The sequence below is a fragment of the Cygnus atratus genome, chromosome 1 (genome assembly GCF_013377495.2).
Source record: "Cygnus atratus isolate AKBS03 ecotype Queensland, Australia chromosome 1, CAtr_DNAZoo_HiC_assembly, whole genome shotgun sequence".
In the NCBI taxonomy this organism is placed as follows: Eukaryota; Metazoa; Chordata; class Aves; order Anseriformes; family Anatidae; genus Cygnus; species Cygnus atratus.
The window spans coordinates 185,182,543-185,200,535 of NC_066362.1; the positions used below are offsets into that span (position 1 = coordinate 185,182,543).

General features: G+C 42.5%; 1 protein-coding gene across 9 annotated transcripts in view; it reads left to right on the forward strand.

Moving 5' to 3' along the window:
• STARD13 (StAR related lipid transfer domain containing 13) overlaps positions 1 to 17,993 on the forward strand; it is a 302,366-nt gene that overhangs the window by 270,911 nt on the left and 13,462 nt on the right. For all 9 annotated transcript variants that reach the window (XR_004778000.2, XM_035542439.2, XM_035542430.2 and 6 more), the window contains 7 exons: positions 620 to 1,998; positions 3,428 to 3,601; positions 5,665 to 5,824; positions 11,100 to 11,298; positions 14,381 to 14,588; positions 15,450 to 15,564; positions 16,340 to 16,561. Coding sequence is in view for 8 of the 9 variants with exons in the window: in XM_035542439.2 (XP_035398332.1) it covers positions 620 to 1,998; positions 3,428 to 3,601; positions 5,665 to 5,824; positions 11,100 to 11,298; positions 14,381 to 14,588; positions 15,450 to 15,564; positions 16,340 to 16,561 (2,457 nt within the window). In the remaining variant the exon portion in view is untranslated. The remainder of the gene's footprint in view (positions 1 to 619; positions 1,999 to 3,427; positions 3,602 to 5,664; positions 5,825 to 11,099; positions 11,299 to 14,380; positions 14,589 to 15,449; positions 15,565 to 16,339; positions 16,562 to 17,993) is intronic.

Here is a 17,993-nt window from a genome sequence, read left to right on the forward strand (position 1 = left end):
TATTATTTGTTACTGCTATTTTATTTTTAAGTGTTATTTTATTTTTAAGTATTTTATCTGACATGTTTTTGAAACACGAATCTTGTTGGATTCACCTGTCTGTGAAGATTATTGCTGCTATTGCCAATGTTTACTTGGCTCTCGCTGCAAAACTAAGGTTAGTGTTGGATATTTGCTGTCTTGGGTTCTTGAATGGCTCATGTTGCTGTAGTACCCAGCCACTGCCCAGTCTGTACTGTATATATTTTAACACCATCCCTGCAAGTCAGGTTTTCTCTACATGGACCTTTCAAAACCTGTTTTGTGTGTTTTTTTCTGTGCAGTCACTATGAGCATCAGTCCTATGCAGTTTAGGGCAAAGGCAAACCACCCCACAGAAGCCAAGAGGCACTGATAGGACTCATGACCTCCCTAACAATGAGCGGGCTTTTATTCCTTACCTGTTAAGATGCTCACTGCAGTCTTTACAATTAAATAAAGGAGGCTGTTATGAAAGGACTGATAGCTGATCTTTCACAAGACTAAGTTCAAGGAGACTTTGCCATTTCTTGCTCACATGGAGCAGCAGTCGCATTAATTCAAATAACAAAGGCACCTGCTTTTAATGTATGTTTTCCAGAGTGAAGATTCAGATGAAGAAGACCTCTGTGCTATCAGTAATAAATGGACTTTCCAAAGAACTAGCAGACGATGGTCTCGAGTGGACGACATTGATGTTTTGCTTCACCGTTCAGACAGACATGGATCTTCTGGGGACATTAAAATGAAAAATACAACAAGCAGCGAGAGCGTCCTTACAGATCTGAGTGAACCTGAGGTCTCATCTATTCACAGTGAGAGCAGTGGGGGAAGTGACAACAGGAGTCAATCCGGCATCAGCAGTGCTGCCAGGGAGACCTGCGACTCCTCTGGCCAGCATGATGTAGAAAGCACACAGCTGTTGGACTCCACAGCGGTAAGCACTGTCCTGTTCCCCAAGGACAACCTGAAGAATGAGAAACCAACACGAACCAAAGCAAAAACCTTTCTAAAACGCATGGAGACACTAAAAGCAAAAGGTGTGCATGGAAAACTAAAAGGCTCTGGAAGAACGGCTCCTTTAGAAATAAGCGGACCGATTCTTCAGCATGAGCCAAAATCCTTGAAAGACATGCACTGTGTACAGATCGTCAATGGTGATCTCCAAAACTTAGGACAAGATTCAGGCAAAAGAGGACTTTCATTTTCTGCCAAATCCAGCAGTGAAAGCAGTCAGTCCGAAAACAGCAGCAGTGGGGTGAGCACACCGTGTTTGAAGGAACGCAAATGTCATGAAGCAAACAAGAGAGGTGGGATGTACCTGGAGGACATAGATGTTCTGTCAGGAGGAGCCTTACGACAAGTGGTGGACCAAAACCGCAAAAATGAATTTCATTCCCAAGAGAACTTGGTTGTGCATGTTCCCAAGGACCACAAACCAGGGACCTTCCCAAAGGCACTTTCTATTGAAAGCCTCTCGCCTACTGACAACAGTAATGGTGTAAACTGGAGGACGGGCAGCATCTCTTTAGGAAAACAGAACTGCTCTACTCCAAAAGAATCCGGATTGATGGCCTGCTGTCCTAAGGAGAGCAGAATTAGTATTTATGACAATGTGCCAGGTTCCCACTTGTATGCTAGTACGGGGGATCTTCTGGACTTAGAGAAAGATGTCCTTTTTCCTCATTTAGATGACATTTTGCAACATGTCAATGGACTCCAGGAGGTAGTAGATGGTTGGTCAAAGAATGTGTTGCCAGGTCTGCCGGTTGATGATGATCGGGTCAGGGAATCTCCATCGTTGCCTTTCCAGTCACCCACACAGATCACACTTGATTTCGAAGGAAACTCTGTCTCTGATGGCCGGACCACGCCAAGTGACATGGACAGAGATGGAACATCCCTGAACGAATCAGAGGCCACTGGTGTTAGGGACAGGAGAGACTCTGGGGTGGGAGCATCTCTCACAAGGCCAAGCAGGTAGGTAGCAAGATGTGTATGCAAATCCATCTTTCCTCTTCCATTAACAATAGAACAGACTGTGAAGTGAAGCAGAAGCAGACTCAGTCTGGGAGTCACAAGGCTGACATCGTTACAGTTGTACTCATCCTGTATGGGAAAGGGGACTTCCCAGGGAAAGTGTGGGACTTTAGAAGAGATATCCTGCTTTGGAAATTCTTATGTGCAATCAGTGGAGAATTGGTGTAATAGAACAAACTAAGGCATTTTTTCTCTCTTGATCCATAATATCCAATAGGACACTGTATATATTGTGGAATCTATTTTCAATTGGTCTTTGAAATTATTTACCCCACTGTGTATGTGTCAGTAGCCTCATGCACAATTTTTATGCCCTGGTCTGCTTTAAAAATGTGTCCTTCAATTCTCAAAGAGAATTTCTCTACCCTGCCCCAGTCCCTTACACATCTGGTTGATATGATAGTATACAATTAACCTGTTAATAAAAATAAAAAGCAGGATTTTGTTAATAGCTAGGAGACCTGTTACGAGTTAGAGGGATGAGTTCCTCTTGAGCCAGAGGAGCATGGCTATGAGTAAAGATCTTTGTGGATACATACAGCTGTGTGTAGGGTGGGTTTTTGTGTGCAGAAGCAGTGAGAAAATACTCGTAACTTTCTGATCTGCAGTCAGTCTTGAATCCTTACAGAGAATTCTTCCGTGCCATGATTTGCTGCTGCTCATGCTTGCTCACTTACCACCATCACAAGCAAGTGAACTCAGGCAAACTACTAAGTAAATAAGCAGTGCCAAAGTTTGTAGGATTTGAGCCAGAACTCATGTTTAGCCAAACAAGAAACTGAAATGAGTTTTTTCCAATATATGCAGTATATGGAGAAAGTGTATTGGGATAAAGAGAAGATGTGAATGTCTCAATAGCTTGGTGGTTGTGGGTCTCACCTAGGAGATACAGGGTTCAACCCCTTCTCTAAAAAATCTTTCAGTATTTAATAATAGAGCTATTTGGAGAACTTTATCTTGAGTTACCTTGATGGTCAGGCTGGTCTCCTGGGAGGTGAGGGACCAAGCATCAAATCCCATTTCTGAGTCAGGAAGAGAACATTTTAATCCAGATCTCACACATCCTGTTGGAAGTGTGTAGACTAATGGGCATAACAGGCCATGCTGCTTCCTTGAGTACAGGTGTTGGACCTACACCCACTTGGGAATCTAACATAAAAAAAATCAAAGCTTGATCATTTCCAAAATCAAGAGATTGAGCAAATTGAGCCTCCAAGCTATATTTTCTTTTAGTCAACACACCATGAGCCATAATGTGTATGTTTATGTATGTTTTGCATATTGCTCTATCTCACAGTATACCATCCTTTTCTGCCCAATTAAAACAGCTGTTTCTTTTTCTATTGTCTTTTTTTTTTTTTTGCTATAGGCGATTACGATGGCATAGTTTCCAAATTTCTCATCGTCTGAGCCACTCCATCGCATCACTTCACATCAGTAATCAGTCAGCAGCCCAGCTGAATCTACTGCAGAAATTCTCTCTACTTCGTCTTACAGCCATCATGGAAAAGTACTCCATGTCAAACAAACATGGCTGGACCTGGTGAGTACCATCACTAATTGGAAAAGAGATATCTTTAGGAGGAAATAATTTTTTCCAATTCTATTATTTTGATAGAAGATTTAATTAATACAGTTCAGAGCAGCGATTGACTTTCACTAGAATTTGAAACTGTACCTTTTAATCTGTTGCTGCCTTGTGACTCAGTGGCAGATCCTGGAGATGTGACTTCATTCCTGTGCTCGGACAGAGTCAACCCCAGACTCTCTAACAACACTCGAGTTCCAGAAAAATAAACAGGAGTAGGAGAGAGTGATTAAAAGGAGGAAGTGTTTACACTCAGTCTTCCCCAAAATTCATTTTCTGATTCAAAAAGAAACAGCTGCTGATAATATTTCATGTATTTGAAATTGTTTTGTTTGTGATTTAAAAGAACAGTTAGAACAGTTACAGGACTTTTCTCTACAGATTGAAAGATGCAAGCTTTACCCTAGGTCTGGACTTGCATTAAAGGCAGCTTGCAGCTGTAAGAGCTGTAACGCCTACCTGGTCACTCAGACAGTGGGGTCAAGGGCAGGTGGACATGAATACCGGCAACACAGCCCCTTTATATGCAAACAGCTACAGAAATCTGCATGTTTAATAGTGTGCTAACCCTCATGGGCCACATAGACTGAGGTAGCCTGGAATGGAAATGGACGTAGATAAAAAGATTATAAGTATCTGAGAAATAACAAAAGGATAACGGAATTTTTCCCTAATACACAGATGTCGAGTCCAAAAATAATATGACTGGACATTTACATTATGACTTTCACAATCAAAGCACTTTACCAAAATTCACCTTCAGAAATGGAAAAATAGATACGAGGGAGTACTTGTGAGATCCACCTCACTAACATCAGGCATTCCAAAAAGTTACAAGTCTGATCTGAGCATGTCAGGTCTGCTGTCTTTATGGTCAGTGAAAGAAGACAGACAACTCCAAAGGCAACTTATTCTATGCAAGACTGGGGGTTTGGGTCACCCTTCAAAGGTGGGTGACCACACTCCACAGTGGGTATAGAAGCAGTCAGGACTGCTAAGTCTTTCTAAATCTCCTTCAGAGAGCTAAAATTCAGTAAGATGAGCCCCCAGCTTGCAGTTCTCTTTTGGTGCAGTTCCCTCTGGCTAGCTGTCAGCATGTCTGTGCTGAAATGAGTCTCACCTTAAGCAACTCCAAACAGTCAGATTAGAATACAGCAAAATCTAGATCCTGCTGTTTGTACAGAGGTTTTCCCTCCTGGCAAATATTTCTTCAGTTTGTATAATCAGTCTCTAAGGATTTATAAGCAGTGGGACTCTAAATAGCTGTAAATCTTTATGCTGTACTCCTTCAGTAGGTCATTTAATCCAAGTTTTATCTCCTTCCCACACAGAAGAGAAAATCTTTGTCATATTCAGGTCATATTCATCCTCTTTTTTTTTTGAATTCCACTGTAGTCATGACTCCCACAGAGGGAATCCAGTTTCTTCCCATTTTCACCATCATTTACAGAAGAAAGCGAGCTTAACAGCTTCACTTAAGTAACTTGACTAGAATCGACTGCATGACACCAGGGATGCATCTGGCACATAGGGATTTCTCACCATCATTTATTACTGTAAATTGTTAGGCAATAGAAATGCTAAACCACATAACTGATGGTATAAAAATCATACAACACGTTAGAGGACTGAACTTCCTTTTCTTTAAGATACCCTCTCCAGTAGTTTTTGCTGTGCAATTCCTTTGAATCCTTAATAAAGGAGTCCTTTGTTAATGAGTCCATGGTTTAAACCATGTTGTTTTCAGCTGAATGACACCTGCACAGTAAATGTCTTTTGTTAGCGCAGATTGTCATGATATATCTTAGAGACAGAGGCCATCTACCTCTAAAAGTTATCAAGAAATCCATCAATTGTACAGATTGTAAAGTGTCTAGGTATTGTCCATTAAACATTATTTGACCATCTTTATTAAATAGGAGATGGTCCCAGTTACCAGTTTCTACTCATGATGTTACTCAGAAAGGTTCTGTAAATACTCTGATATTTTCATGCACTCTGTTTGTGTTAATTTTCAGGTCTGTGCCAAAGTTCATGAAGCGAATGAAAGTACCTGACTACAAGGACAAGAATGTCTTCGGTGTCCCTCTGATAGTTCATGTCCAGAGAACAGGACAGCCGCTTCCCCAGAGCATACAGCAAGCACTACGTTACTTACGGAGCAACTGTTTAGATCAGGTATGAACTTTAGAACTGTTTAGATCAGGTATGAACCATGTCCCTGAACTCCAGGGACATGGTTGATTTTTCTGTAAAGACGCCCTAAACAAACAATGGTCGACCTTTTTGTACTTAGAACCAGAATTATTTGAAGGGTCTTTTATCTCATGTTGGGCCCAGATCTCCTCCAGTGATTTGATACCTGATGCCAATATTGATGGCTGTGATTTGTTTTTTTTTGTATTGAGCTAATGAGCTGAATTCTTATAGACATAACAGTCTTGCTGATTCATACACAATAGCCTACGTCAAAGAATGGTGTGGGATCTTCCTGTCTATTGAGTCAATCCTGAGAAGAATTCAGGATTCCCAGCTTCTACCCGTAAGCTTATGGTTAACTATTGCCACTAAGAGTTAAATGCAGTCACCATTTCACAAGATATGGTACAAAAAGTTTTATTTACTTAGCAAAGAAACAAAAGTCCAAGAACAGAGAGCAAACTCAGCAAAATATTCCAAGTATTCTGTTGACAAAGTCAGATGTATCCAGATAGAGTTGGGTCAGCAGGGGTTCAATGCCAAAGCCATTACGGTACGTTTCCTTTTATAGCGTTCCTAGCTGCAACAAACCAGTTGGGGAACCCGCATGCTCCAAGCATTTCAGGTGTTTGCATTCCCTTTAATATTCCCTTTAATTACGAGCAGGGCCATCATATTTTTTGCTGTTCTTCCCTTAAGGATGATGAACATAGGGCTGGAAGAACCCCCCGGCTCATTGAGTTCAGTTCCCTATTATTATTAACATCATAGCATATAACTGCTTCCATAACTGCTTTTAGATAGTTGTAAGTTCGAAAGGGGCAAGCAGCATTTTATTCTGCAGGCTTTGCTGCTTCCGCAGCTCTGAGCACGCAGAAAGAGTGTAAGTGGTCAGTTCTGAATCTTTCAATTTCTGATCCCTATTCTGGTTGCTATTCAGGCTGTTGAAAGACCTTCAATATCATCAAGTCCAACCATCAACCTACTTACTTAGTCCCATCACTAAACCATGTTCCTTACTGCCACATCCACACATCTCTTAAATACCCCCAGGAACAGGGACTTTACCACTTCTCTGGGCAGACCATTCCAGTGCTTGACTACCCTCTCAATGAATAAACTCTTCCGATATATCCAATCTAAACCTCCCTTCATGCAACTTGAGGCCATTTGCTCTCTTCCTATCACTTGGCACTTGAGAAGTGATCAACACACTCCTCGCTGCAACTTCCCGGCAGGTAATTGTAGAGGGCGATGAAGTCTCCCCTCAGCTTCCTCTTCTGCAGACCAAACAGCCCCAGTTCCCTCTGCTGCTCCTCATAAGTTTTGTTTTCTAGTCCCTTCACCAGCTTCATTGCTCTTCCCAGCACAAGCAAGTCAATATCGTTCTTGTAGTGAGGGGCCCAAAACTGAACACAATATTCAAGGTGTGGTCTCACCAGTGCCTCATACAGGGGACAATTACTTCCCTAGTCCTGCTAGCCACGCTAGTTCTGATGCAGGCCAGGATGACACTGTCCTTCTTGGCCACCTGGGTAGACTGCTGGCTCATGTTCAGATGGCTGTCGGCCAGCACTCCCAGGTCCTTTTCTGCCAGACAACTTCCCAGCCACTCTTCCCCAAGCCTACACTGCTGCGTGGGGTTGTTATGACCCAAGCACAGATCCTGGCACTTGGCCTTGTTGAACATCTTGCAACTGGGCTTGGCCCATCAGTCCAGCCTATCCAGATCTCTCTGCAGAGCCTTCCTACCCTCGAGCAGATCAACAGACCCACCTCACTTGGTATTGTCTGCACCTACTAAGGGTGCACTCAATTCCATATTCCAGGTTGTTGATAAAACTGTTAAGCAAAACTGGTGTCAATACCAAGCCCTGAGGAATTCCACTAGTGACTGGCCACCAGCTGGACTGAACTCCATTTACTGTGACTCTGAGCCAGGCCTTCCAGCCAGTCCTTCCCCAGCAAACTGTACTCCTGTCCAAGCCATGAGCAGTCAATTTCTCCAGGAGAATACTGTGGGGAATGTCATCAAATGCTTTATTAAAATCAAGGGAAACAACATCCATGGCCTTCCCTCATCTACTAGGCAGATCATCTTGTCACAGAAGATCAGGTTAGTCAGGCAGGACCTGCCTTTTGTAAACACATGCTGGCTGCTTCTGATCACTCGATTGTTCTGTATGTGCCATGTGGTATTGGGTGACAGTCTTGTTCCCCAAAATGGAGGTCAGAAAAATAAATGTCTAGCAGCTGTGAATCACAGCTGTTTCCTTTTACAGCCAGGGGGAAGACATAGGCCCTTCTTATCATTTCTCCCTGTTGACTGTACAGAGACCTTGTAGCGGTCAGACCTTGACAGCTAATTCCTTGGATGTTGAAAGTGAGGTGAGATGAGTTGTACTAACTGTAATGTAGTGTGGGAATCAAGGGGTGGGAGGAATAACTTGTTGAAAATGTATTAATAGGGGTTGGAAGTGGAAGATGCATAGAGACAATTAGAAAAAAATATATTCTGTAGCTAACATTCCTGGTAATCGCTGGGGTAATCTGGGTTTGAGCTGGGAAACCCAGTGTAAGAAGAAAAGTTATGCTGCAAGCCTGGAATCACTGATGTGATGGAGCTGGAGGAGGAGAAAAATGCCTAAGTATGAGGAAAGTAGATGGGGAGATAAAGATGGACTAGTCAGAAAAGTAGCAGAGCAATAGGAAGAAAGAGTAAAGAGAGGATAAGTAAATGGGGAAGAAAGTAAAAGGGAGAATAAAACCAAAGAGAAGGGAAAAAGCTCATACAAGATCTGAGACAGTCAAAAGGAGTGTCCGTGGGCAGTCTCAAGCAAGTATCTGTGCCAAGAAGGAGAGCTTAGTTGCTGGGAAGCATCAGAGCTACGTGAAGGGTCATTTCAGCTCAGTTTGAGTTTCAACCCAGGGTGGAATTGGGAAAATACTGAACAGAAAGTGAAGAAGGAAAAGTACAGATCAGAATAATTTAAAATATCTTTCCACCAAAAACCTTTCTAGGCCAAAAAGCTCCAGGCAATTCACCTTCTCTGCTTTACAGTCACTTCCTTTGTTCCCATTTAATTCAAAGTCTCCTAATGCCTGGCCAGAGGTCTAAGCAGCATATAGTCTTCCCACCATCTTGTATATGTGTGTCCATTCTGTGCACTGCAGAAGGCAGTCTTGAGTTCTGAAGAGGCATCAGAGTTTCTGCACTAAGTAAAGTTGAGGTTGCTTTAAATCATTATAAGGTCTGGGTCCTGGCACTGAAATGTCTGAGATGTGAAGAGCTTCACCTTTATTTGTGGAATATATTATTCAGTTTCAGCTTCTGAAATAGAAACTGCTTTGCCTTTGTCAACTGCATCTTTATTTCTGTTATGCAACATATGGCTGCTTGCAGGGTAGATGATCCACAGCATGAGGATAATAAAGAGATGGGCCAAACTAATCTCTGAAAAATCACTGGATTTATAGTCCCATTTTATTTAGAGAATGAATCTGTAATATCAGAGAACAGAGCTAAAACATCTCTTTCTATCAAGCGAAAAACTGTCCTCTTTCAATTAATTGTGAATCTCCATCTCACATCAAAAAAAAAAAAAAAAGAGTTCAGGTAAATATCATTAAACAAAACAGAGATTGAGAGTAGCAAAACGATGTGCAGCAGGAGAGCAGGAGATTGTGCTGGTGAGATCTGATGTCTGACCTCTCACATCAGACTTAGCTGGAAGTTTTTAAAAGATTCTCTATACCAGCAAGGACTCTTTCCATCAAAATCAGTGAACTGAGCTTTTGCTCTCACCATTTATCTACCACATACCAAAACTGTATTATTTGGATAGAATTAGCATGTGTCCTTCTGTGTCTTCCGCACACATTTCTAAGAGGAAAAGGGATTTGAAAGGAAGAAGGGAAAGGGATAAATGAAAAGAGACAGATGTTCTTTCTTGTATTTCTTGTATTCTTTTGTCAAAACTAAGGGGAGCTTCACCTGTGAAGAGAAATACAATATGCCAGCATGTACAAAGGGCAAACTCCACTTCTGTAATTCCTAAATATAAATTTAGATCACAAGCAACACTGCATTCACAAATAAGAAGTCATAGAAGAGAAGCAGCTCACTGCCACTGCTTGCAGTTTGGCATAAGAGCTCATCTCTGTATAGACAAATACATTCCCTCATGGTGCTGCATAGTGTGTGATTCATGTCATCTCTGTTACTAATGTATGAGTTAACAGAAGTCGTAAATATCTTACAACTGTAATGTTCTAGAGAGGTAGCTCAGGATGAAGGGCATATTTCCTTGCCTTTACACTTTTTTCTTGGTGCACAGAAGGCTGAAGAGCAAGACAGTGGACACGGAGGAACTAAAGTCCAAATCAGAAATGTGCCTTTTTATAGATCTTTCTCAATAGTTCACCTTTTCCCCTGCAAAACTGTGGGCAAACAGTACTAACGTTTCCCAAATGAAAGCCTGGAAACTCACTTGGGAATAAGTAATGTGGTTTAGGCTCAGGAATTCACCCCAGGGGAATTCCATTTGTGAGAACTTCTGTGGCAGGGCAGCACTGCTGTGAAGGCACTCACAGGCCTCATTTTAAGAATTACCACTTCCTCTAAAATTGAAAGCAAACAAGATAAAAAAGTATCTTAGTGACACTGCACAAATAATCCCTCTGCGGCCTCTGCTTTCAAACTGGGGTTTACGGTGGAATCTGGGGGGAAGCAGAGAGCAGGAAGGGGAAAAAATAGATTTGGTCTTGATTTGAAAGCTCTACCAGGACGTACTAATCTTTTGCCACAGAATTTATTACTTAGCCGAGCATAATATTTTCTTGTTAGTCTTCAAAATATATACCCAAATAAACATGAGGAACCAGATTCTCAGCTGGAGCAAATCAGCAGACAGTCACCGAAGCCAAGCAAGCCACACTGATTTATATCAACTAAGCATCTTGCTTATACTGTTCAAGCAGCAGCGTAGTAACCACATGCACTCTGAACTCTTTGTCTACCATCTGATGAAGAGTTGCAGCATGATTAACTCTTACTGTCCCACCATCAGTTGTATACAAGACTGTAGGCAAGTCACGACTGTGACATTTGCATGAGTTCCTCTTGCCCTTGCCTAGAAGTAAAATAAGCAAACATAGCTTTGGTCATAATCAAAACCTCCTGTAAAATGTTTTTATATATATATATTTTAAGTAACATTGTATTTTTACCCAAATCCACATGGCACCTTTCTAGGTGGGTCTGTTTCGAAAATCTGGAGTGAAATCCCGAATCCAGGCCCTGCGTCAGATGAATGAGAGCTCCCCAGAAAATGTCAGCTATGAAGACCAGTCAGCATATGATGTGGCAGACATGGTAAAGCAATTTTTCCGGGACTTGCCAGAACCTCTCCTCACAAGTAAACTGGGAGAGACTTTTCTACACATCTACCAATGTGAGTTGCAGTATTTTTATTACTATAAACAACTCAAAGTTATTATAAATTATATAATCATAAATTGTAAATAATTTTGATGCGTTAACACTGAGTGAGATTCTTTCTGCTCACCTCCAAGATGTATAAAAGGACCTCTCTGTGCTCCACATCTTTAGCTGAGAGATTTTTAGAACTGCCTAAAGGCTTCAGCATCAAAATACTAGGAACTTTAATGCAAAGACAGTATTCAAATCTTAAGAAGCTTTGAAAATATCAACCTTACAATCAGAAAGATGCCAAAAGGACAGACAGGCCATGGATATAAAAAGTGTGAATAGACTCCCATTTTTGTCACGCTTCTTTAAATTGTGGGCCCATTTCATATAGACCTCTCAATACAAGTGAGTCTTTCCAGCAAGAAGTGGTACTTGACCATGAGAACATGCAGCTGTGCAGTTCTCTTCATTGCTGTGACTTGATTATTTGCCTTTTCATTATAGTCAACAAAATGTACATGGAACCAACAAGCTACCTTCATTTACATCCTCAGCTTTTATGTAAAGATATCATAGAGAAATGAAAAAGCCAAGGATTTCTTCTTTTCATCTCAGCATAAGCAGTCTTCAGCAAAACCTGAGACTCAAATGCATCAGAATGGTGAGAATCCATGTAAATCAGGAAACAACTGTGTATCTTTTGTCCAAACTGAGAAGTAAACAATGAGGAAAACACTGAAAAGCCAAAGGCATTAGAGATTTCCTGAGAATATCCATTATGAAGGCCTATCAGTCATTACTCTGGGAGATACACACAGGCGTACCCAGCCAACCTAAGCCAAATAATTTGAAGTGCTAAAGAGAAGTATGTCTACTCCTTTCATTTGCAGATGTTTCAGCTGCTGTAACAATAGAAAGACCTTTTAAACACTGTATAGTCCCAAGCTAAAGTATCTAAGTAACTTCTGTGCTTGCCTTTACTGTCAGAGCTGTCTGTGGTACGTAGTCACTAATGAATTTAACACCACGGTGTCTTTAAGCTGGTAGAGAAGTGCTGTGATCCTGCATGTGTGAGAGAGCACTGCAAATAAATTTAGTGGATTTTGTCATATGGAATGTCTTTGGGACACACGTGACCTGAAACAGTTGGTGCCCAGTCTTGGAGCATCATTTCGCCCTCTTCTTTCCTGCTCACAGGTTGCAGGGCTTGTCTGCCTGCACATACATTAGTGAGCTTTTTCAGAAAAGCAACAGAAAATGTTGGTGTTCACAAAATGGCAATCACAATCGCTTCCGTCAGTGAAGTGGCCAAGGAGAAGATTATCGGCTAGAAGGACATGTTCTACACATCCTTGGAAACAAACCACCTTTAAACTATTGCGTTATGAAAATTGGGGGTCCTATCTTGGCATAGGAGAGATGCAGAAATACGGCAGATCTCAGTGCCATCAGTGTTATTAGGTCTCTAGCCAGAGGGAATCCCCATTTCTGAGTCAGGAGCCTGCCATTAGGATTCGCAACAGCCAAGAGGCTGAACAGTGCAACATTGCTACCAACAAAAAATGCTGTAAAAAGGTGCCTGGGCTGACTCTGTAACCCTACGTGGATTTGCAGTGGGAAGTCTTTTTACACTTGTGGGAGTAAAAAGAAAGGCTAGGAAATACATTCTTGAACTGCACAAGTGCTTAAAAGGAATTCAGAAATATTTGATCATGGGTCTGTTTAGAACAAGGTAGGAAAAGGAAAAAATGGGCTTTTGTAGACACTGGAGAACAATGTTTGGATTAAAAACAAGTAGCAGTGTTTGTTTCCACTTGAACAACAACAAATATGTTCTTCTGTTTTAGATGGTACTGACAGAAGAATGTTGAAAATTACTGGGATACCAATTGTATTTCATAATGTCTGCAATTAAATAAATCTGTAGCTGGGACTTTTTCTTCCCATTCATCCTGTTTAACAAATTATTAATGTGAGGTTAGAAAGGATTTTTCCTCTCTTAGTTTGTTGGCAAGGGATTTCTGATTTTCTGGGAGTTACTGAACATCTTTTTCAGATATCCAGGACTTTTTTCATATACCCCAAATGGCTTGATTTCCTGTAAAACAGAGGAGTGGGGATGAGAAGATTAGTGTAATAGTCTATGTGGCTTAGCATTGATGAAACTTTCTCCATTTTCCTAAAACCCTCAGCTGCCTATTGTTTACAAATCTATGGCTTGAAAGGTTGGCTAGTCTTCTTCTCTATGTATGAGACCTGCCAGCACAGCAGGACAGATGGATGAGTACCAGGAGGGTATGTGGAGTGAAGACAAGTTCCTTAGATTTAGCAAAGGCTCCTCTGACTTCTCAGAAAGACCTGGCCTCACCGCTTCTTGAAAATCAGAAACATTGCACTGCGTTCAGTTTGTCACTCATGTCTAAAAGCTTTCAAAACAAAGTGCTTGTGCAAGGCTAACAGGCAGAGCTTAAAAGCTGGCTGTTCCCTGTACTGTAATTCTGCTTTTGTTGTTCTTCTCTTTGATTATACTGAGTATATGTAATACCCAGAGGAGGGCTCCAAATCCAAACTGAGAAAACGTATGGTAGTTTTAGACATGAATCTGTCTGAGATGCTATTTAAGCATATCCATTACTGCTTTCATGAAAGTGTCTTACAGCTTAGGACACAAGTGTAAGTATTTTCCTGAAGCTTCTCTAAGACTTTTGAACTGTCTTCCCAAGGGACAAAATAATCCTGAAAAATAGCAACTAAAGATAGGAGTACTGGGTGCTCCTTTCACAAACTTGAAACGAAGTTCAGACTCTTTCTTGGGAAACACCTTTTCAAATGAACAAGGAATGTCATCAGCTGGCTAGGCAAGCTGTGCGTGATGGAAGAGCAGACATCACAGCCTTCCAGCAACCAGCTGGTCTTCGCCCCTTCATCCCCTGTCGTCTGCCCCTTCAGAAAGCCATTCCCAAAGCGTGAATTCTTGTTAACAGGATAGAGTTAACACAGTTATCTCGGTGTTAGATAGAGTCAACACAGTTAACCAGTTGTCTTCTGGGCTCCGTGTTTGATCTTACAATTAACCCCACTGGACGTCACTTGCTTTTCCACAGACGTCCCCAAGGAGCAGAGGCTGCAGGCGGTGCAGGCGGCCATCATGCTGATGTCAGATGAGAACCGGGAGGTTTTGCAGACCCTGCTGTGCTTCCTGAGCGACGTCACCTCTGTGGAGGAGAATCAGATGACTCCTATGAACATAGCTGTTTGTCTGGCCCCTTCCCTCTTCCATCTCAACATAGTGAAGAAAGAAAGCTCTCCAAGGTAAGTTTCTTCTTAACACTATAAATAGGCATGTCCTTAACACAAGGGGATGCTTTTGGTGGTTCTAAAGGCATACAGGGTAACATTTTCCAAAGTGTCTGCTTTCCACGACACATTACACAGGGCACGGCTTCAGCAAGAGGGGAAAGCTGATACTGCAGAGCCAGCAGCACACTTGCATAGGCACAGAAGGTGTTTTCGCAAGCCCAGCAGGGTGTTTCTGTCTGTGCAGTGTGAATATGCAAGTGCCGGCTTTTCATGCAAAATTTCAATGACACACTAGTGAGTTTTGCATAAGTAATGTTGGCTTCTGAGAAGGAAAAGGGCCTGATTTTGCTCTGGTTGAAGTCAAGGACCGACCGTGTTTTACACGATTTTCACATGTCATTTTTCAGTGAATGGTACAAGGTGTAAAGCCGTGTCCTTGATAGAGCCAGTGGGTGTTTGCAGAAATGAAGCGCAACGCTTGTTAAGGGAACACCAGGCACAGGCAGGACAAGTGTGGGATTGTAGAACAGGAAATCCTGATCCCACTTTTATCACTGAGTTTATTTCAGGCAGTGTTAAGGTGATGTGTAACATGATGAGTGTAGCTTAAGCAGGGCATAGGCCCTGCTAAACATAAGCGGCCCCAGCTTGATGTCCCTTCTGAGATTTTTTCCAGCTTTTACCTTTGCTGCAGTAATATTTTAGATAAACATTTCTCTTTTAAAAAAGGCCAGTGGTCTGAACAATCTTTGTGATAAACACAAGTTAAAGATAGACTTTTCACTCTGGTGTTAAGAACATCCTGCAGCTATGTTTGCTTTCATATTAAAAAGATTCAGCTCTTTTTACCTGAGACACTGAATTCAATTACAGAGTAATACAGAAAAAATATGCAACAGGGAAGCCAGATCAGAAGGACCTCAGTGAAAACCTGGCAGCTACTCAGGGACTTGCTCACATGATAATGGAATGCAACAAACTTTTTGAGGTGAGTGAGAGACTCAAACGGCATTATTCATGGACACATAATGCAGTATCCTTTGAAGTATTTATGTTCATGCTTACATTTTCTATCTGCTATTAGCACAGAGATTGATGGTGCCTCACTTATTTGTAAACCTGCTCCATCTAAAATTTATTTATTTCATTTCTTTATGACTGTTCCCTACTAGCAGTTGAAGGTGCAACTATTAAAAATGCAGAGTAATTATCTGTGGCAGTTTTCAACCCAAATTACAGGATTAGGAAATTTTAGTTTAATTAAAATCAAAATCTGCTCTTTTAACATTTCATTTTATTATAAAGCTTTTAGTACCTCAATTAAAACTAATCCATCTCAAAAAGAATAGCTGATACATTTTTTGTGTGTTATGCAATGAAGTTAAAATCACACAGGGATATGCAGTCTTTCCTTGAGCTACTTTCACTGCAGGTGTAGGAGAGGTAATGCGTATAACTCCCTTCCCCAGGAGCACAAAGTGACATTTCTAGGGGAGTGACGCAGTCGTATTGACATAGAGTTGATCATTCTAATGTGGTTCTGCCTGAGTGGTGCTATTCTGCCCCGTTGACTGTTCCATTATATTGCCTTGATTTCTCAGCGTGTGTAATAAGAAAAGGCAGAAATAGGTGACCATTTCACTGACTGTAGGCTCATTGCAATTGGATGCTAAGTGGTCCATCAGCCTAGAAAGCATTGCTTTAAGGAAAAGTTCTCAGCAGGAGGTTTTCTCTGTGTGCTTTCTCCCACTTCTGGGGTACAGGTCCCGCACGAGATGGTAACCCAGTCCCGAAACTCCTACATTGATGCAGAAGTGCATTCTCCCACCCTGGACGAACTTGGGAAACAAGCGGATGAGGAAGGAGGGAGCTACCAGATGTACCTTGAAAGTCTCATGCAGAATCTCCAGAAAGAAGCAAAAGAGAAATTCAAAGGATGGGTCACATGTTCCAGTATGGAGAACACAGAACTCGCCTACAAAAAGGTAATTTGTGGAGACAAGGAAGAGGCAGTAAACAAACAAAAATGAAATACACCCTACCTCTGGGACACACTGACTTGTTGCATGACTAAACCCTTCTGTCTGCTGACGCAGAAGATTTTTTAAAAGACCACTAAAACCTGTTAAAAATGTAATGTAATAGTGATCCAAATGGGAGATAAGAGGACAAGGCACACAAGGTCTCAAAAAAAATGGATGAAGTGATACAGCCAACAATGCAACCGGAAAGAGGGCTGAGAGTTAACACGTAACATTTACTGGGGTAAGATTTTGACTGGAAGAGACAATTTCTGACGGTCGCCTGTTTGCCAGCAGTTCAGGGCACACAGTCAGAAGAACAGTATTAAAAAACCTTTTCAGGCTGCATATCCTCTTGTCCTTGTTTCCAGTGCATTTTTGATAACTGCAACCTTTATTGAAATTTCTGAAGCTGCTCCAGTCTCGGTCACTCCTGCAGGGAAAGCCAGACGGCTGCAGACAGAAGGTGCTGCAGGGTCCCTGCAGGCAGTGGGAGTCCAGGAGTGCTCAGCCTGGAGAAGAGGAGGCTCAGGGGGATCTCATCCGTGTCCCTAAATCCCTGAAGGGAGGGTGCAGAGAGGACGGAGCCAGGCTCTGCTCAGCGGTGCCCAGCGCCAGGACAGGAGGCCATGGGCACAGCCGGGCACCCAGGAGGCTCCCTCTGAGCCCCAGGCAGCACTTCTGTGCTGGGCGGGTGACGGAGCCCTGGCACAGGCTGCCCAGAGAGGCTGTGGGGTCTCCTCCTTGGGGATCTCCAGAAGCCGCCTGGACGTGGCCCTGGGCAGCCTGCTCTGGGTGTCCCTGCTTGGGCAGGGGTGGCACCAGGGGCCTCCAGGGGGCCCTGCCAGCCTCAGCCAGCCTGTGGTTCTGTGAAAGGCACTGGAAGGGGTGTGGAATCAGGGTGGTGAGGGGACAGGAGGCATCATTTCCCCTGTTAAGTGCAATTCCTCTGTTAGGACAAAGAAATCACAATTCTGATTTATAGTCAGCTTCTGTGCATGACTCCTCCAGGGACGTACTGCAGGAGTTTGAGGAAGCAGGGCTCAGGTGGGAGTAGGATGTGGGAGTGGGGAGGGAGTGAATGTGGCGCAAGCATGGAGACAAGCACTGTACAGGGGACTGGGAGCAGCCTAGGGCTGGGGCAAGAAGCCTGGAGAACTGACAGGTATGGGGAGGAGTTATAACAACATAAAATAATTTAAAATAGGAGACGTGGCAGCTGGGTTTCTGGAGACACAATCCTGTGTCTGTGAGAGGTGCTGGGAGGTTCTGGAGCACTAGAATTCATAGGTGAAGATGCCAGGAAAGCAGGGCTTGCAAGGTCCAGATAACTTGTTTGCCGCCTCAAAGACAACGACCCTAAAATTATGCAGAAATGTACGTGTGTAATTTAAGA